The sequence below is a fragment of the Ambystoma mexicanum genome, chromosome 11, assembly GCF_040938575.1.
Source record: "Ambystoma mexicanum isolate Mex_15411 chromosome 11, UKY_AmexF1_1, whole genome shotgun sequence".
In the NCBI taxonomy this organism is placed as follows: Eukaryota; Metazoa; Chordata; class Amphibia; order Caudata; family Ambystomatidae; genus Ambystoma; species Ambystoma mexicanum.
In genome coordinates, this window is record NC_090934.1 from 429,455,793 (window position 1) to 429,476,263 (window position 20,471).

At 43.9% G+C, this 20,471-nt stretch overlaps 1 protein-coding gene across 4 annotated transcripts in view; it reads left to right on the forward strand.

The window, feature by feature from the left end:
• The window catches only part of LOC138503489 (F-box/WD repeat-containing protein 7-like), a 733,637-nt gene that overhangs the window by 102,145 nt on the left and 611,021 nt on the right, over nt 1-20,471 (forward strand). For all 4 annotated transcript variants that reach the window (XM_069623260.1, XM_069623261.1, XM_069623259.1 and 1 more), the window contains exons 6-7: nt 2,519-2,639; nt 2,935-3,007. In XM_069623260.1, coding sequence (XP_069479361.1) covers nt 2,519-2,639; nt 2,935-3,007 — 194 coding nt within the window. The remainder of the gene's footprint in view (nt 1-2,518; nt 2,640-2,934; nt 3,008-20,471) is intronic.

Below are 20,471 nucleotides of genomic sequence, written 5' to 3' on the forward strand. Positions count from 1 at the left end.
AGGTGTTCGTTTTCGGTAAAAGAACTGCTTGAGTCGCACAGTGAATTCCAGGGCTTCTACATCAACTTGGGGCTACACCACTGTAAAGGATGTTATGTTACTCCTAATCGCTAGTACAGCATAAGGACATATGGGCCCTAGATGATAGTTCCAAAAAAGAGTCACTGGGCCTCAGTAGGACTCCGGCGCTAAACCATGGTGCTATTAGCACCATGGCCCATGCCGGAGTCCGCCATGGCGGAATGGGGAATTAACACCCGATTCCGAGGTTGGTGGGGCGGTAATTCCCCATGCCGCCATGGCCCTTCCCCATTCCCATTTTTGACCCATAGGGCTCAATGGGAATGGGGAAGGCGCTAATTACGGTACCGCAAATTGCGGTACCGTAATTAGCACCAAGGTCCCTTTGCGGGTCCCTACTTTAACGGCTGGTAAAACCAGCCGTTAAGGTCGTGTCCCGCAAAGGGACCTCGTAATTGGGCGCTAGGTGTTTAACGGCGCCGCAGCCTTTTACGGCGCCGTTAAACACTTAGCGCCTGCGTCATAATGAGGCCCACTGTGATCCAGCCATTGACAGCTACGTTCAGCTGCCGATTGAAAAAGCCGTCAGTTGGCATCTGGAATCTATGACAATCACAGAAAGGAAGACTATATCTGTTTCAAAAACATAACAAAAAATGTGTCTCAATACCCAAACTTTATTACAATGTATCTATTAACTTATTAATTCAGCATAGAGTTTAAACTAACGATTAGCACAGACATCAAACAACCTCAAAAAAGAGAAAACAACGTGGAAACTGATACACAATTCGATATGGTAATACATGACATTTTAATGAAATATTAGCGTTGAACCTGGGTGAACCTACTGGTGGTCTACATGCACCTCAATGCTGCACTCCCCATCACCACGTAAAAAAGACAACTACACACAAAGATAGTACTTGCGTTTCATTGCAATAAGCAGCACAGAACAGACAAATAGAATATAACCCAAAAATAATCTTCAGATAATAATAAATTAATGCTCGTTCTGGTATACAATCGTCGAAAATCAAACTTACATTATATTCATCATTTCCATTCTCTTGGCGTAAATCAGACCGTAACGCTCACTGCGTTCGCACCAAAGATTCTTCATAAACTGAATTTACATGTTCCTTACACACTTTTGGAATGCATTACCTTATCAAATGTTCATTATTACTTCACGCTCTTCACCATCCAGTCGGCGAACGCGTCACATGTCCGCGGACATGAAGTGAGCCGATTGGCCAATCGGTGTCCTGTCCGCGGAGCGAACAGGGAAGTGTGTCCACGGAGCGGACATAGATAGCACTAATTTTTTTTAGACCTACTTTTTGGTCGTTTTAAAAAAAACATCTGGACGGATTTTCACCAAATTTACAAAAAAAACGCTTTTGGGACCAAGCTGCTGCTCCTGCCGCGAATTTGGTGAACATCCGTCCAGCGGTTTGGGCTGTAGGCGTGCGCAAAGTTTTTCCCCCATTCACTCTATGGGAAAAAAATAAATTTTGTGACCCCCTATAACTTTGCCCCCCCTGGACCAAACCTCACCAAACTTTGCAAAACAATTCAGAGTGGCCCATATACTTTTCCTACAAAGTGTGGTGAGGATTCGTCCAGGGGGAGCAAAGTTATAAGCCGCCCAAAAAGTGCTCTTCCTATGGGAATAGCAACTTCACAGCCACTACCTTGGCTGTGTAATAACAAACGTTTGACCTGACACTATAATTCCTATGCACATTTCAAGTAAATGTATTATTTCATATACTACATTTGAATGTCTATAATTTTAAAAAGTGACCCCAACATAGAACATTTCAAATAATGAATCAATTGCGCAAGGCGGGACGATAATTACCCATATACTTTTTAATATCTTGTTCCATTTAAATGTATTAAAAATGAAAACCTGATGATCATTCTTTTAAAGCCAGCAACATGGATAGATTTAAATAAATACGAAAAAACATATATAAATGTATCCAAATTCACAAAACTCCGAAGCAAGAAACAAACAATTGTAATTCACAAAGAAACACGTGTGATTGAAAATGTAACAAAGTTAGTAATTGGTGTGTAAAGTAGTGCAAATCAATCCTTTACGTAAACAGGATTTTGTTTGTCCTTATTCATAAAAACCACATTTTAGTGCTGTACTAGTTTTTCATAAATTCAATAGGATTATGAAATATAAGACAAAAGGTATTTCGTTCTGTTTTTAGACATCACCGCCGTTTTTAAATCTGCTTCAAGACTCTTGTTTAGAAACTCATCCAAAATCTAGTCTTTGAAGTATTGTAATCATTGAGACAGTGAACCTGTCCTCAGTCTTGAGACGGTGAACCTATCCTTGTCCATTCTTATGCCAAACCTCCTGTTTTGCTTCCTGTTATATATGGTTTATCTTCATAGTCCCCCGAGCTCAACTCTATGGTATGTCCAGATGGTCTCTATGTTGACTCAGGTCAGTGCCACTTTATCTCCAAAGGTCCAGTTGGAAGATGAGGAATGAAAAAGACAGGAAAGGGAATGCTGCTGTTCATCTGTCTCTAGAGAAGCACCGGCCACGTGATTCTGGAATGACTTTCTCCAAAGTTGCCAAACAGAAGGTGAGCACCATCTGTAGAGTTGGGGATCTGAGGGGGCTGGAGGGGCTGTGGATGGAACATCTTACTGCCACTGAGTAGAAGCCTTTGCAAGCTTCCATCTTACCCACCAGGAAGGACGTGTCACGAGTGGCCCCTTGCCTTTACCCATAACCCTCTTTGTGCAACAGTCTCCATCCTATTTCATAGACCATTTTCACATAAAGGTTGCAACTGGATGGCCGCCCTGAAAAAACTGCTTGAAACCTCCTCTCTGTCTCATCCTCTCACATCTCTTTTCATACTCTCTCCTATCCAGGGACAGATGTCTGCAAGAGGTCTCACCGTAGACCAGGAGAACCTTATCCGATGGTACGAATCACACTGGAGCTGTAAGTCCACCTTGAACCAAGAACTTGAGTTTCTGTTTCTGCCTGGGGCAGCCATGCTCCTCTGTCTCCCCCGGTTATGCCATGCTTTGCGATGTTCTGTGTGTTGAGTGTTGTGTTGTGTCCTGGTATATTTGTTGTGACGTGATATTGTGATGTGTTGCGATAGATTTCAACGTTTTGATATATGTTTTGATGTACTGTGTTGCGGTCTGATGGTTATGATATGAGGTTTTGTGTGTTGTGTGTTCTGGCGAGTAATTGTGATTTACAATGATATGATCGTGTACTATATGCTGTGAAAAAATGTTGATGTGTGTTTTGCTGCTGTTTCATTGTGTTTTCTGTGGTGATGTTCTGGGCTATGTGGCGTTATTTGTTGTGTGATGGTTTGCAACAGATTTTATAAAGAGTGCCAACCTGATGCCTTGAAGGTCCTTGCTGGGAGAGATGAGACACTTTTTCAGGCTTCTCCAACAAAGCTGGACATCTGAAAAGTTATTGTGTGTGTGCTGGTGCATTTGTTAATGCTGTTGATGTGGTGTGCAGTGTTATCTAATCAGAGAATGACCTCCATTTTCATCTCCATTGTCACCTTCATCATGGAGTCACAACCCAGAAAGGACACCGGTGCACATACGTGCTGATACGTGGTACACAGCACTTTAATTGAGTATAAACTGTCCACAAAGAAGAAAAAAATATATTTTATCTTGAACGAGGGACTGAATCAAGGCCTTTCCCATCCACATTTTGCAGTGGGAAAGAAAAGTATGTAAATAAACCCAGGTAGCTGCCTTACGAATATCTGGTAACAGAACCCCTTTAGACCCAAGAGGCCACAACCTCTTTGGAGAAGAGCAAGGAGGGAAGCCCACAGTGAGATTAAACCTACTCCATGGAATACTTTACTTACTAGTTTTGGAGATTGGGTGTAAAAGGGCATATTAGGGAGTAAAACAGTGTTACCCTTTCCTCTTCTGGATTATGTGTAATAAAATTAAAATATATTTGCAATATTAAACCAGATATGTTTGTAGTAATCCCAGCTTTTTTTTTCAATTGAATACGTCCAATACATGTATATAACCTTGCAGAACAGGGATGGGGCCATTATAATGGGATAATGACCTGACCCCCAAGTTATGTCAAGAGACAAAGCTGAAAGCCACAAGTTGCAGAATGGTAACTACCCCTAGAAATAATGTGTCCACCTGAAGTCTATAAAGCTATTATCACATAACAGTAATACACATATATAGGGTTTGGAGTTGTGTGGGTGTATAATATGCTAGTTTAGCAGTGAGTAAAGTAAATACATAAGTTATTTTGTCGTTTTATTTTGTAGTCTTTAACTAAACAAGGTTGTGTTTAGATGGTAAGCATTTTAAATCACAGCCTGGTTGAACTGGAACAGTTTTAGCAGTAACATCCATTAGATATAATGTAAAAAAACAGTGTTTTATGTTTTATCTTTCACTTGGTGCATTTAATTTGATGTTGCCTGTCACAGTGAAGGCGCAATGAAAGAGTCTCCCAGACAGGGAATGTGATGTTCAAAGAAATCTTTCTGGGAAATTGCATTGCTGCTTCTTGAATGAAGAGACACACTTTCTGCTCTACTTCTGAAGTCAATGTTTGGTATGCAGTCCATATCAGTAATTATTGACTGCATTTGGAGAATCACGGCTCCGAGGTGGTCAACAATAACCTTCACGTGTTAATAAAGCATTAGAACCCACACCATATGGCTCTACTGTGTGGGAGTTCACTGCCACCCAAGTTAGTTGTCACAAGCCAAAGGCCAGCGGGTCAGGATCGGGCAGAGGCATACAATTGGCTCGGCCACCAATGGAAAGCGGCCCGCAGTCATATACAGAAATGTATTCCTTTGTGACAGACTGAATAGTACCCAAGCAGGAGTCTTTTGGAATAAAGTGTTGCAAAAAAGTGTATTTTAACGAATATCACAAAGGGGAGTTTGGAAAGCAGCCTTTACAGTAGGTAAGAGACTCTATTCAAGCTTGCTGTTCGAGAGAGAGCTGCAAACTGCCAGAAGAACACATGAAAAACATGTAATACATGCTTCCATTGGTGTTCAGAGCTTGCATCCACAGTTTCCAATTGTCTAAAGAGACGGAATCATGCTCTAATTAATGCTAATGCACTCTTAAGATCAGGCATGTTATACCCTGCTCTGAACACATCAACAGAGAGGTGCAGGTGCAATCAGGGGGCAGACGCTTAAGTACTATTGCTCCCCAATTGTTATCTTGGAAAAGGCTGACATTTATTTAAGATACTCTAGAACATCTCTGCATAACTCCAATATATGCAAAATTCTGTTCTCAAAAGTAAAGAGGAACAAAGGTCTCTGACAAATCTCTGTATTGCCATGGAAAACAGACAACCCCTTCAGAATTGGAAGAACCAGTTTGAGGAATCGACATACTCAGAAATGAGGAGTCGAAGGCAACAAAGACCTCAATTCCCCAAACATTGAGCAGATGTATTCGCTGCCATATAACAACCTCTGAAAGGGGCCTAATAAGAGGCCGTTCAAGTGTCTGCAGAACTAACGTATTGTTCCAGAGAGAGAGCACTGCCTCTACAGTGGCAATAGGTAACCTAAAACCACGGAGAAGACCACAGGAATAACCATTGTTATTTGCAAGCTCTCCTCAAAGCTCATGGAATTACGTATGGTAGAGCCCTGCACCTAAAGAGAGGAAACAAACACAATGCGAGAGGGAATCACCTTGCAAAGAAACCAGAACATTCTACTCACACCAGGACTGCAAGAAAAGCTGTGTCTCCAATAGGCATGAGGAGATAAAGGCCAAGGGATTGCGCATTGCGAAAGCTAGATCTGCAGTCAACCCCCAATGTGAATGTCTCCCCTCTCAGTTTCCAAACTGAGTGGGAGAGTTCATTCAAACTCCATGCAGGATAGAAGGAAGCCTCAAAGGAGAGGAGAAAGCCAGGCACATTCCAGCTTCACTTCCAGAATCAAAAGAAGATGAGTCAAACCCAATCTATATCCAAAAGAGAAGCACTAGCACGGACTTCAGAAGAGTCTCCTGCATCATCGGAATTTGGGAGGAACGATTTAAATGCTATGTCTCTGTATTTCTATGAGGAGCTTCATGCCAGACTCCTCTTTCATCTAAGAGAAGTAATGCTTGTTTGTATTACTAACCAAGTTATTGGTACTCAATATATTGTCATTAGAGGTTTTGACTGCTGCATCAGCCTTGATGTGGGCCAACTAAGGGTTGCATGTAGGTTGCAGGCTCCAGGTAGGTCTGAAGAGAGCACTTAACTTACTGAGATATCTTTTTGACTGAAGGATCAAAGAACATGTTGGAAAGTTGAAAAATCAAACCGATGAACAATACTGAGAAAATACAAAAGGGCCTAAAGTACAAGGGAAGGAGCCCTTCTCACAATGTCAGACCTTCTTCATGATCCAAAGAATATGAACGCTCAATAGAGGGAGCCAATTGTACTCTATGCAGTGGCTCTATCTGCAAGCCATTGCATTCACAGAAGTAGAGTTTATTCTCCCCACCTGTTAATAAATACAACAGTGGCTCTGGTATCTGGTGAACCCTAGATGCTTTTTACATAGGAACGTTGAGTATGGATGCTAGCTCCATCGAGTCAGAGGGGTGAAGGTGTTCGCGGCTTGAAAGCCAACAACATGACCACTCTGCCTTGGGCTGCTGCTATTCATCCCATTCATCACTCCCATGAGCCTTTGCCATTTACTATGATAGTGAAGGCTGATGGGAGTTGCAGTCCAAAACACCTGGGGCTTCTGGAGAGCCAAAGGTTGCAGACCCTTCAACAATGTTCACTTTACAAAGTCAATTAGGGCTCCTGTAGGATTTCAATGGAGTATATAGCAAGAGAAAAGAGGTAGGTGGGTTAGAAAGGCTGTGAATTAAAGAGCAGGGAGGATGAAGGAGGAAAAGAGAATGAATTTAGAGGGGAAGTTGGAGAGAAATCAGGTCACATGATTAACCCTTCTGTGAGGAAATGGGGCTCAGAGCATATGGGGACTTTAAGTCCCCCTTTTCATCAGCGTTGTGAACATTGCAAAAAGTAATAGGATAGTGAGGTGTCAACCCCCCCACACCAGCAACACTCTCCTCCCTGAATCTATCCCAAACCTCAATCTTACCCTTTCATTGAGCAATGCTTTACTTCTGCCTCAATGGGGGACTGTATACGCTGTTAATTTTTTAAGTGACTCACACAGGCATATATTTAAAGCAACCCTCACCAAATGGGTCTCTGCGATTGTGGAAGCTGACTTGTGCAAGCCTAGTATTCTTGTATTAAATGTGATAATGGGACAAGCACCCCATTTCTGCCAAATCCTTTTGTAGGACAACATAATTCAATTGAGAGTGGAAGCTAGGCCGAGTGGCTGGCCATGAGCTGCATATATGTTTTTTTAATTACAAAAAGGAGGAATTGCCCCTGATAAAATGCAAATAGAAAACATCTTTATTCAATTACTTCTAAATACCACAATGAAATATCAAACAAAAAGAAAAAATAGTTGATAAAAATCACTTTGTGTAAATTCATCTAAGTCATTTGTTTGCAAAACATTTTTAGATCAAGAAAAGGACAATCTAAACACATCATATATGTATACATCTACAACTCTAACTCTGTCTAGTGCATACATGTCACATTCATTCACCAAAAATCTTTTTGTGTCTTTATTTGTAAGAAATACGTTTTTCTATTCCTCGATAAGAAAACAAACTGCGATTTCTGTAATCATCAATGCAGTCAAATTATATTTATTATATGTTCACGGTTGCATTGTAGGCATTCTTTCCATTGTAAACATATTGCTTTGTATCGTAATTAGGTTTTCCTCAAGACCAAAATGTTCAACAATACATATTTTCTATAAGTGTTGATGATTGTTCTCCAATTAATTCCATCACTTCCTTCAAGGCTTAATTTGCAGTACGTTTTCATGATAACTGTATTGTCTAGGCACAACCTAGTATAACAATAAGAAAGGTTCAGTTGTTCTATCATTGTGGCTGTGTAATTATAATTGTTGTTCACTGCTTGCAATACTTAGAACTGCTGAATGTTACTTTGATCTCCATAGAGTGACATTTCCTCTTCTAATGAATAAACTTCAGAATGGTATTCAACATTAATGGGGATATTGGATATCCTTTTACCAATGACTTTAAAGAACACGTTTACATTCCAAACTAGTGTTCCTTTTGATGCCCATACGCATATCGATAAAGATAGAATAAAATCTTACCTTTTGTTTAAAGGTTTGAGTTTTCAGAAATTCTTTTTTGCATGGTGCTCTGCATTTTCCCTAAGTGTTCATTTTAGGTAGTGTGTCCTGTACCTAGGCATATCAACATTTGTTTAGTGAGTTGGTAGTCAGTAGTCTAAATTTCAATATGTTTTTCTTTACATGTACCTAAATCTGTGGGGAACTGGTCGAAATGTCTTACCTCCTCTTAGGATGGATTAAGATCCTTTCTCATTCTTATTTTAGCATGGTGCCCACATGTTTACCACCATTTTGATTATTGAAATACTTCATGTGATATCAACACGTAGCACATGACATACATGCGATGACATCATATGCGTGCTATGATGTTGTAATGTTTACAATTCTGTTGTTTTTGTCATGAAAATGAAACAAGTAAAGTATTCATATTTATTTCTGAGTGCCTATTGACATTTGTGAGGTGACAACCATTGTGCATGCAATTTCTGTAATTAACTGATTGTATTTAAGTTTTTGTATTTGGATCAGTATATTGATTTTACAATTATACAGTCAATTAGAGACAAAAGACAGTTACCCATTACATTTCAATTGTTGAATCATTTTGGCGCACAAATAGGGGCATGCATTGTGTTGAATTACCATAGTTTTTGTTTCAAATTGCAAAAAGGATGATGTGAATGTTCAGTCCAACTGATGGCATTTGATCTTGTTGATTTGTCTCAATAAGAGAGACCATTCAATCATCTTGTTTAGCTCTGACTGATGAGAATTCAATTTGAGAATCCACATTTGTTCTTTTTTGTTTAGGATGACATCTGATGGGGTCTTGGTTAGATGACTCCCAAAATGCTCCATTCTAAACTATCTGCAGTATGTGATTGTTCAATGTAATGGTTCACTAACTGAGCATTTTCAGTTTTTGTGCGGATTCAAGATCTGTGTTCTGGGATACTTTTATTCATGGATCTATTGGTTTTTTCAAATGTATATCTTCTGACAAGAGCATTTGATTACATAGATAACATTGATTGTTTTTGAAAACTCATATAGTTTATAATGAAACCCACCATGTGAGAAAGTATCCCTTTTTGGTGTATTTGCATGCTGAACCATTTCCACAAGGGATATTACCTTTAAGTTTTGGTAAACCCCAGATAATAATAAGTGTGCCATCATTTGCAGAATTATTTTTTCTTAATGCAAGTAATAATGTAATCTTTAGATTTCTCCCTCTTATAAACAGCAAATCTATGTTTTTATTTAAAGTAATAAATATCTTTCAGTATGCACCAATTTTACAGGATGTTTTGTTGAATTTTTGAGCTGAATTTATTGTCATGCCTGCGCCGCTGGCACACGCATTGGCAACCATCATGGACTACTTGGTACTCATTTATCCTCCTAATACTCCTTGAACAACTCCTTTTCACGCCTTGGTCTTTTATTTCCATTTGCTCAACTTTGGTTCTTTCTTATTTTATTCAATTAACTACATTTACCATAATGCACCTGGCTACAGTCCTCAATTCCTGGCTATTCTCATTCATCGTTATTGGGACCACAATCCCCAGAAGCCCTAGCAGCCAGTGCTGCTTCCACCTGCTCAGGACCAGAGAGGGAGGAGGCAGATTGTCATCAGGTGTGCTGCCCCAGGTGCTGTCAATTAGCCTGCCTCAGAACAGGGCAGGGCTGTATATAAGCAGCTGCCTGCAGGAGCACAGTGTCTTGCATCTTGAGTTCTCCCTGGTCCTCTTTGCCTTGACCCTTTACTTTGTATGCTGTTCCTGTTGCTGCATTATCCTGTTTTGTTCCAGTGCCCTTTCTGGGCTCCCTGCCTTGCAGCCGATCACGCTCCGCTGCCTTCTACCTACAGCCCTTGTCCTCTGGGGTTCCTGCCTTGCAGCTTATTACAGTCCTCTGCAGCCCTCTACAGTCAGCAGCCCTGCTCCTCTGGGCTCACTCCTTGCTGCCCTACTCCTCTGGGCTCCTTGCTCTGCAGCCTGCCTCACTCCGGCTGCCTACAGTCCTTGTCCTCTGGGCTCCCTGCCCTGCAGCCTTCCTCACTCCGGCTGCCTACAGTCCTAGTCCTCTACAGCCCGCCTTGCAGCCTGCCTCACTCCGGCTGCCTACAATCCTTGTCCTCTGGGCTCCCTGCCCTGCAGCCTGCCTCACTCCGTCTGCCTACCGTCCTTGTCCTCTGGGCTCCCTGCTCTGCAGCCTGCTTCACTCCGGCTGCCTACAGTCCTTGTCCTCTGCTGCCCGCCTTGCAGCCTGCCTCACTCCGGCTGTCTACAATCCTTGTCCTCTGGGCTTCCTGCCCTGCAGCCTGCCTCACTCCGGCTGCCTACCATCTTTGTCCTCTGGGCTCCCTGCCCTGCAGCCTGCCTCACTCCGGCGGCCTACAGCCCTTGTCCTCTGGGCTCCCTACCGTGCAGCTTGCAACCTTCTGCTGTCTCCAAGCCCTTGTTCCCTGGGCTCCCTACCTTGCAGCCTGCACCTCTTCGCTGCCTACAGCCCTGCTCCTCTGGGCTCCCTACCTAGTGGCCCTATTCTTTTGGGCTCTCTGTCTGTCGCCTACTACTAATCTCTCTCTGTCCTGTTCTTCTGGACTCCCTGCCTTTCAGCCTACTACAGTCCTCCGCAGTCCAATACAGTTTGCCTGCACCTAGTGCCACTCTTGACTGCAGACCTACTTCCTACTTTGCAGCCTTCTGTTTTTCCTGACTGTTGCTCCTTGTTCTCTTCCTTGAGTCCTCTGTACTCCACCTTAGGTTATCTATTTCAGTCTAACTGCCTTTCCTTCATTTCCTTCTGCTAGATTGCTCATTGACTTCCTTTTCGCTGGATATTTCTGTTCTTGTCTTCTCATGTGTCTTATGTAATCCCTTTGTACAGAGCTTGCCTGTTGGTTTCCGGCAAGCAACCTCTGCCCCTTCCTTTGTCGCCTTTTCAGTGTTACAGACACCCACTGCTGTTGTTCCCAGCCATGAGCATACAGTGAGGGCCTCTGTTATAGCAATCTATGCAGAAGGCTGGAGTTTCCTAAGGTTCGTGGAACACTCTTTCCCATTTCAGCATACACCCCAAGAGGGAATCCAGTTTGTTTGTACCTTTGTATCTTTTGCCCCTTTTGGCTCACAACTACTGTTTCCTACTCTTTCTTGTTGAACTTCCTGCTGTGTGTGCTTATCTGCTACCTTACCTCAGCACAGCCACCCAAACCCTACTTGGGTACCCTGTGCCACTCTTGACAGAGTGCCAATCCTGACAGAATGCAAGACCAAAAAGATTCTTGTTCCATAGGCAGGAAGGGCACACACAGACCAAAGATGCTTTCTTTTCGGTTCAAGAAACCTCTGCAAACATCTAAAGTTTTCTTAAGGACTGCAAACAAAGGTTTACAAGCACAGTACTACACTCACTGGCTCGCTGACCCTTCCATGTGTAACTACTATGACATTTGCAACTATGATCCGCAGTCTCTATCTAGAGAAGAGCTACAGCAAGAAAATGAATTCCTGCAGATTTTGTTAGCCCAACCAGTGGAAAACACTCATGCGCTTTCTGGCATTTCTTCTGACACTACATTCGACATTCAGCCGGTACACGAACCTTGTATTCCTTTATCCCAGGCTACCCTGTCTCAGGACCAATGTCGTAACACTGCTACAGCCAAGGATATTGCACTCATTGTGGCAGACTCTCAACCAGAGTACGCTGTTGCCAAAGTGATATGCTCAAGATCAGCTTGGCAAGCTACACAACCTCCCCTGACTACTGTAAACACTCATTTAACCGGACAAGGCATTCAGTATCCTGAGGTTAGTGCAGCTGGTCCTGGGTACAAAAGACCAATACTGACCATCGGTTGTCTTAATGCTTCCCCAGTAACTACTAACCATGATAACTCTAAGGTCAGTCTTCCTATTGCAACACCCGGATGTTCTGCTGCACCAGATTCTGAAGCTATAGAACAGGCTAATGGAACATACCTGTCACAAGAACAACTCTTAAGCCTTAAAACACAAACCGAAGACCTCTATGATGAATTTGTCTATCTGCATTATAAGAATCTAACTAAGGGACACAATTTACCAGACCATCTGACACTATGTCCAACACCCGACATTCTGTCTTTAGAGTTTAACAGATTAAAGCCTGTACTGGTAACACAGAAGAGGATACAGACTTATACAGAGCAGTTGGAAGACCTGAACTTGGCATATACATACCAGTTAAAGTTTGACACCGCTCATTCACTTACTAGCCACAGTAATACAGGCTGTTGTTCAGATAGTGAAGAATGGACTCCTCCAGTGGGCCAGATCGCTCACATGGCCATTACACCAAAGATCAAGTGTAATCATCTGACTGGACATTCCGCTGAGTCAAAGGATTGTTCCATTCTTGGCCTTGATGTCAGTCCTTTACTCCCACTTACAGCCTCTACTGAAGTGACCAGATCTGAGATGTATTCTGCTTCTATGAACATTGGCACTCCTAACCTGGAGTCAGATCCTGAAAAATACCAAGTACCTGTCTGGAATCCAACTTTGCCTACTGTCAATACTCCAGATCCATGTATCAACTTGGGCACACAAGACTTTGCAGGTCAGCCTTCGGAAGGCTTACCCTTTCCTGGTCCTACATCCGCCATGCTACTTGTTACAAGATCTGTGAGCCCAATCTCGGCTGCTCCCCCTGCTAGTACTCCTGAATCTGCTACTGATGCCTCATCTCAGATCACTCCTTCTGCAGTCGAAGCACCCCCTTCCTCTTTGCCTGCAAGGACAGTACCTGTTGCAAAGCCAATTAAAACTTCTCCTATTAAGGCTACAGCTCCGGTAGATCCTGTTGGTGCCTCTGCAGCACCTAAACTACCAGTCACGACGTCATCAGTCTCAGTTGCGTCCCTGTCAGCTGGTGCTCCTGTGACACCTATACTTCCAGCTGTTACAGCATCTGAACTTCCTACTGCCATTCCTGATCTTCCTGCACCACATGGTGTTCCTGCAACTTTTGTTACTTCTGAAGTCTCTGTCGCAAATCTTCATGTTGCCATTGCTGCTTCTGACAATTTGGACGACCATCCTAGAGCAACCAATTCAGCTGAATCTCTGGTTCCACCTTTCAGCACTGTACCATTGCCAGTCCTAAGGAAGACCACTTCTTTCAAAGCAATATATGCCATGGAGCCTGCAGCACATCTCCACAGTTCCTCAGTCCATGAACGCACTGTTGGATTTTGGCTGCCTAAGAAGTTGTCTTTTCTGAATTCTACCTCAAAGGTTCGAAACATTGGTAATGTCTCCTCCCTTCAAGACTCTCACCTTGCAGCATTAAACAGTTTTTGGTGCTTTGTGATGTGCCTTTTCGGTATAAGACTCTCTCACGGTGTGACAGGCCTTGGACGTGCTCTTCTTGTTGGTCAGTCTTCAGGGGGCCTGGAGAGGGGCATGGAGAGGAGCATACTGTCATGCCTGCGCCACTGGCACACGCATTGGCAACCATCATGGACTACTTGGTACTCATTTATCCTCCTAATACTCCTTGAACAACTCCTTTTCACGCCTTGGTCTTTTATTTCCATTTGCTCAACTTTGGTTCTTTCTTATTTTATTCAATTAACTACATTTACCATAATGCACCTGGCTACAGTCCTCAATTCCTGGCTATTCTCATTCATCGTTATTGGGACCACAATCCCCAGAAGCCCTAGCAGCCAGTGCTGCTTCCACCTGCTCAAGACCAGAGAGGGAGGAGGCAGATTGTCATCAGGTGTGCTGCCCGAGATGCTGTCAATGAGCCTGCCTCAGAACAGGGCAGGGCTGTATATAAGCAGCTGCCTGCAGGAGCACAGTGTCTTGCATCTTGAGTTCTCCCCGCTCCTGTTTGCCTTGACCCTTTACTTTGTATGCTGTTCCTGTTGCTGCATTATCCTATTTTGTTCCAGTGCCCTTTCTGGGCTCCCTGCCTTGCAGCCGATCACGCTCCGCTGCCTTCTACCTACAGCCCTTGTCCTCTGGGCTTCCTGCCTTGCAGCTTATTACAGTCCTCTGCAGCCCTCTACAGTCAGCAGCCCTGCTCCTCTGGGCTCACTCCTTGCTGCCCTGCTCCTCTGGGCTCCTTGCTCTGCAGCCTGCCTCACTCCGGCTGCCTACAGTCCTTGTCCTCTGGGCTCCCTGCCCTGCAGCCTACCTCACTCCGGCTGCCTACAGTCCTAGTCCTCTACAGCCCGCCTTGCAGCCTGCCTCACTCCGGCTGCCTACAATCCTTGTCCTCTGGGCTCCCTGCCCTGCAGCCTGCCTCACTCTGTCTGCCTACCGTCCTTGTCCTCTGGGCTCCCTGCTCTGCAGCCTGCTTCACTCCGGCTGCCTACAGTCCTTGTCCTCTGCTGCCCGCCTTGCAGCCTGCCTCACTCCGGCTGTCTACAATCCTTGTCCTCTGGGCTTCCTGCCCTGCAGCCTGCCTCACTCCGGCTGCCTACCATCTTTGTCCTCTGGGCTCCCTGCCCTGCAGCCTGCCTCACTCCGGCGGCCTACAGCCCTTGTCCTCTGGGCTCCCTACCGTGCAGCTTGCAACCTTCTGCTGTCTCCAAGCCCTTGTTCCCTGGGCTCCCTACCTTGCAGCCTGCACCTCTTCGCTGCCTACAGCCCTGCTCGTCTGGGCTCCCTACCTAGTGGCCCTATTCTTTTGGGCTCTCTGTCTGTCGCCTACTACTAATCTCTCTCTGTCCTGTTCTTCTGGACTCCCTGCCTTTCAGCCTACTACAGTCCTCCGCAGTCCAATACAGTTTGCCTGCACCTAGTGCCACTCTTGACTGCAGACCTACTTCCTACTTTGCAGCCTTCTGTTTTTCCTGACTGCTGCTCCTTGTTCTCTTCCTTGAGTCCTCTGTACTCCACCTTAGGTTATCTATTTCAGTCTAACTGCCTTTCCTTCATTTCCTTCTGCTAGATTGCTCATTGACTTCCTTTTCGCTGGATATTTCTGTTCTTGTCTTCTCATGTGTCTTATGTAATCTCTTTGTACAGAGCTTGCCTGTTGGTTTCCGGCAAGCAACCTCTGCCCCTTCCTTTGTCGCCTTTTCAGTGTTACAGACACCCACTGCTGTTGTTCCCAGCCATGAGCATACAGTGAGGGCCTCTGTTATAGCAATCTATGCAGAAGGCTGGAGTTTCCTAAGGTTCGTGGAACACTCTTTCCCATTTCAGCATACACCCCAAGAGGGAATCCAGTTTGTTTGTACCTTTGTATCTTTTGCCCCTTTTGGCTCACAACTACTGTTTCCTACTCTTTCTTGTTGAACTTCCTGCTGTGTGTGCTTATCTGCTACCTTACCTCAGCACAGCCACCCAAACCCTACTTGGGTACCCTGTGCCACTCTTGACAGAGTGCCATTCCTGACATTTATTGTACGTAGTCACATATGTTATTTTACAAGGAATCTCACTTGAGATCTTTTTTGTTTTTACAAGTAGTTTCTGTCACAAAACCATGCTATTATTAGGGATCTCGTAACTAACTTATTGGGATATCCCCGTGTCAATACATTTCTCTTTTAATATGTTAGCTTCTGAAAAATAGTCTGTTTTCGATTTACAGTTCCTTTTGATTCTCAGGAACTGTCCATGTGGAAGATTCACACGCAAAGCTTTAGGGTGTTGACTTTCAAATTCTAACAAACTAGTCTTGTCTGTGTCTTTACGATATAACAAAGTATATAGTTGGTTTTCTTTTGACTTGATCATTGTGTCAAGGAAGGGCAATGTCTTTCTGTTTTGCAAATTTTAAATTGGGACTTTTGAGTTTTAGCCATTCGTGGAATCATTGAAGTAAACGCTGTTGCCTTGCCATAGCATAATGCCACGTCTATGTACCTTTTCCATATCTGAATATTTTGTGAGAATGGATTATTTGAGTTAAACATGTAATCTTCAAATATTGACATGAATTTGTTTGCCAGGCCGGGAGCAAATGCTGCTCCCATTTCAGTTCTTTTTGTTTGGAGATGACATTCTCCTTTATACATGAAGACATTTCTGTTTAGTGCTAATTCTTAACACTCTATAATAAATGTAGTAGGGGCTGGATGGGGTGATTCTCTGAAGTTTAAACAGGTTGTTGTAATTTCTATGGCCTCCCATTGTGGAATACTTGTAAATAAAGATTCTATGTAGAAGAGTACCAGAATCTCCTCATTTGGGTTGAATGGCAGGGCTTCCACCAAGTTTATCATACCAAGTTTATCACATCTCTTGGGTCTTGTAAAAAAGATGTTGTCTGTTTGGCCAGTTGTTTTAAAAAGAAATGTACATATTTACATAGTGGTTCCAGTATAGATGGCAATTGGTAGAGGCAGTCAGGTGTCCCTGTCCTTTTGTGTTTGCAGTCCTCTCTTACTGCTCCCCCCTGCTTTCCTGATTATAATCTATGGCCATCTTGCACAAAAAACACTTGGTAAGGAGTTTAGTGGCTGTTGGATGTCTTTTTGGAGGGATCTGTCTGTGTTTTTATTGTGATTTCTAATTCATTTTTTTAGCTGAATACCTCCTAGCGTACACTGTCTTTGTGGTTTAGTCCATTGTTCGTTTCTGGCCTTTTTGTATTCCCCCTCCCTCTCTACATTTCTTAAGTACTGCTCCCAGGGAGGTGCCTTCTTTTGGGTGCCTACCATCCCTGTTTGCCCTAGCACCCCAGCCCTGCCAGACAACATGCTCTACAGTTACTCTCTGGTAAGGGACACCTATTTGGTATCTTACCACTGTTTGCATACCGCCACTACTTGCATTTTTCCCCCAAGAGTCCCAAAGGTAGATTTTGCTGCTCTGGTATCACACCACTAATTGTTTTGTTTAGCACACTTGCATTTTTCCCCAGAGTGTTCCAAATGTAGGTTTTTTCTGCCTTGTTATCTCACCGCTATTTGTATTCTGCCACTACTTGTATTTTGCTCCAGAATGTTACACATGTAGATTTTGCTGCTCTGTTATCACACCCCCAATAGTGTTTTAGCACACTTACATTTTGCCGCTAGCATGTTCCAAAAGTAGGTGTGCTGACTTGTTATCGTGCCTCTGCTTGTAGTTTGACGCTACTTGCATTTTGCTTGCAGTGCGTTCCAAAGTTAGATGTTGCTGCTCTGCTATCCCTCCACTGTGTTCCTGTAAACTTGCATTTTGTCCCCAGAGTCTCCCAAAGATAGGTTTTGCTGCCCTGTCATCTCACCACGCTTTGTGTATTGCCACACTGGAATTCTGCCCCCAAAGTGTTCCAAATGTAGGTTTCGCTGCTCTGTTATCTCGCCACTGTTAGTATTTTGCCACTAGCATTTTGCCCGAGAGTGTTTTAATGGTAGATTTTGCTGCTCGTCTATCTCGCCACAACTGTGTTCCAGCACACTTGCATTTTGTCCCCAGAGTCTCCCAAAGGTAGGCTTTGCTGCCCTGTCATCTCACCCCTGTTTGTGTATTGCAGCACTTGCATTCTGCCCCCCACCCCCAAAGTGTTCCAAATGTAGGTTTTGCTGCTCTGTTATCACCATGATCAGCATTTTGCCACTACTTGCATTTTTCCCTCAGAATGTTCCAAATGTAGACTTTGGTGCTCTGTTATCTTGGCAGTAATTGGGCTTTAGCACACTCTTTATTTGCCCCCACAGTCTTCCAAATGTAGGTCAACCACACTGAGTCTTGCCACGGTTTGTGTATTGCCACACTTGCATTCTGCCCCAAAGTGTTCCAAATGCAGGTTTTGTTGCTTTGTTACCACACCACTGCTTGGGGTTTTGACAAATATCACACCTTGCCCCTCAGAGTGTTCAAAAGATAGGTTTGCTGCCTTACTTTCTCTCCCCTGATTGTGTTTACCACACCTGCACTCTGCCCCCCAGAGTGTTCCAAATGTAGGTCTGCTGCTCTGTTTATCTCACCACGGTTTGTGTTTGCCACGACTCACATTCTGCCCCAGAGTGTTCCAAATGTAGTTTTCCTGCTTTGTATCTTGTCACTACTCATGGTTTTGCCACACTTGCATTCCACCCACAGGAGTGTTCCAAAGGTAGGTTTTGCCACATTGAGTCTGACCAATATTTGTACGTTATCACAACTTACACCTTGCCTCCCAAACCTCACCTAACATAGATTTGCTACTTGATACCTCACCAGTGTTCATGCTTTGCCACACCTAAACCCTGCCTCACAGACCTTCCCAAACCTACTGCACCACAGCATCTTGCTGCTGCATGAGTTGCACCATACCCAACTTGGCTATCACATGGGTTCCAGAACATTTGAATTTACTACTACTTGGCCTGCACCACATTTGAAGTTTCTGAGGCGTGCGCTGCTTCCACAATCTCAAACTCCAGCAGAGCTGGGTTGCCTCCAAATTTAAACTTTGCGAGTTCTGGGCTGCACCACTTTTGAAGCCTGCTACCAAGAGTCAGCATCACACTTGAGCTCTGCTGAACAAACCACCTTTCAATTTTGATGATATGGGGTGTCACTACATCGAAAGTCCACAGCTTTGGATATACCAACCTGTACCTCAAGATTCTGACCGAGTTATACCCTCATTCCAAACCCACATGGAATCCGTGTCCATGTCGGAACCCTGACCCTGAACCAAGCCCCATTCACACCTTGATCTAAGGCACCAACCCTAATCAGTAACACAACCATGAGACAAGTTCCACAGGGAGGCTTCCACCCCTAGAACCACCAGAATGCTGCACATCTCAGTACCCACTCAATCAAACCAAAATCAAAAGAATACAACCACGAGACAAGAAGCACGACATCACAATCCTACAACCACAGGGAGGCACCTGCCATTGCATTTAAACCCACACCAACTGCCCAGCCAAAAACCATTATACACCATGACTCACCTTGTCAGATCAAAACCAACAGAACCAACAACATCAGGGATATGCGCAAGCAGGAAGCCTGCCACTTAAAAGATACAAAGACAGAAACAAAAACAGCATACATCTCCCTTTACTGCTCTACCTAAAATCCTACAACAACAGAAAACCGACAACCCACAACTAAGGACTCAATGAATCCTAGAGTGGACCACATCAGACAACCAAATCGCACACCACCACACAGAACTGAGCAACTCACAAAACATTTTTGGAAAAACCCAGAGAATCAGAGCCAAGCTAGAATCCCTAATCATCCACATCCCCCACATTACCAGAGCCTGGAAAGAAGACCACACAGACAACCAAAACACCCAACTACTACGAATTAGAGCAAAGAAACCCATTGCTCATCTTGATAGAACTCCTCAACAAAGGGACAGAGGAGGCCCCAACAACATCACCAGCCTCGTCCAAGAGAGACCGAAAATCTGAATGGCACCACCCCAACTGAGAGGCGAGAAATGATACGCAACAAAGAACAACAAAGAACGCACAGGCTAAACTTCCGTCTTCTCAATGTATGATCCATGGCTAAGCACAACACAGAAATGTCTGACCTTTTAAGCAAAGGCTGCACTGATGCACTCTTCTGCACAGAAACAATGCTATCGGACAACTACAAAACAATCACCCACAAAGCCATACTCGACAACTTCAAACTAATACACTCTAACGTAAAAAACAAAGATGAGGAGGAATCGCACTAGCACACAAAAACCACATCTGCTCCACTCCACTCTCCTTAGCTGACATAGAAGATTGGGTATCACTCCTAATCAACATCAAGATCAATGACCAATCCAACCAACTGCTCCTCCTGATCTACAGACCACCACCCTACAACCCCAACTTCACCACACATCTCACCGATGCCATTGCCAAAATCTCCATTTATCATGACAACATAGTCGTCCTGGGGTACTTCAATATCTGGTTCGAAAGAGAAAATGAAACCACAGCAAACTCTGTCAGCGTCCTACTGGAAACCCTCCACTTCAAACAAATAGTAAACGCTCCCACCCAGAGACCTGGATACACCTTAGATGAAATCTTCTGCAGAGATGGACTCTCGACCGCCACCCCACCGATAACAATCACGTGGAGCGATCACCATATGATCACATTCACCATCAAAATCCCAAGCCACATGATGCCCACAAACATAAAACTCCAATCGACAAAGTAAAGAAACTTGACCTAGAAACACGCACAGACCTACTGGAATCATCCAAACCAAACAC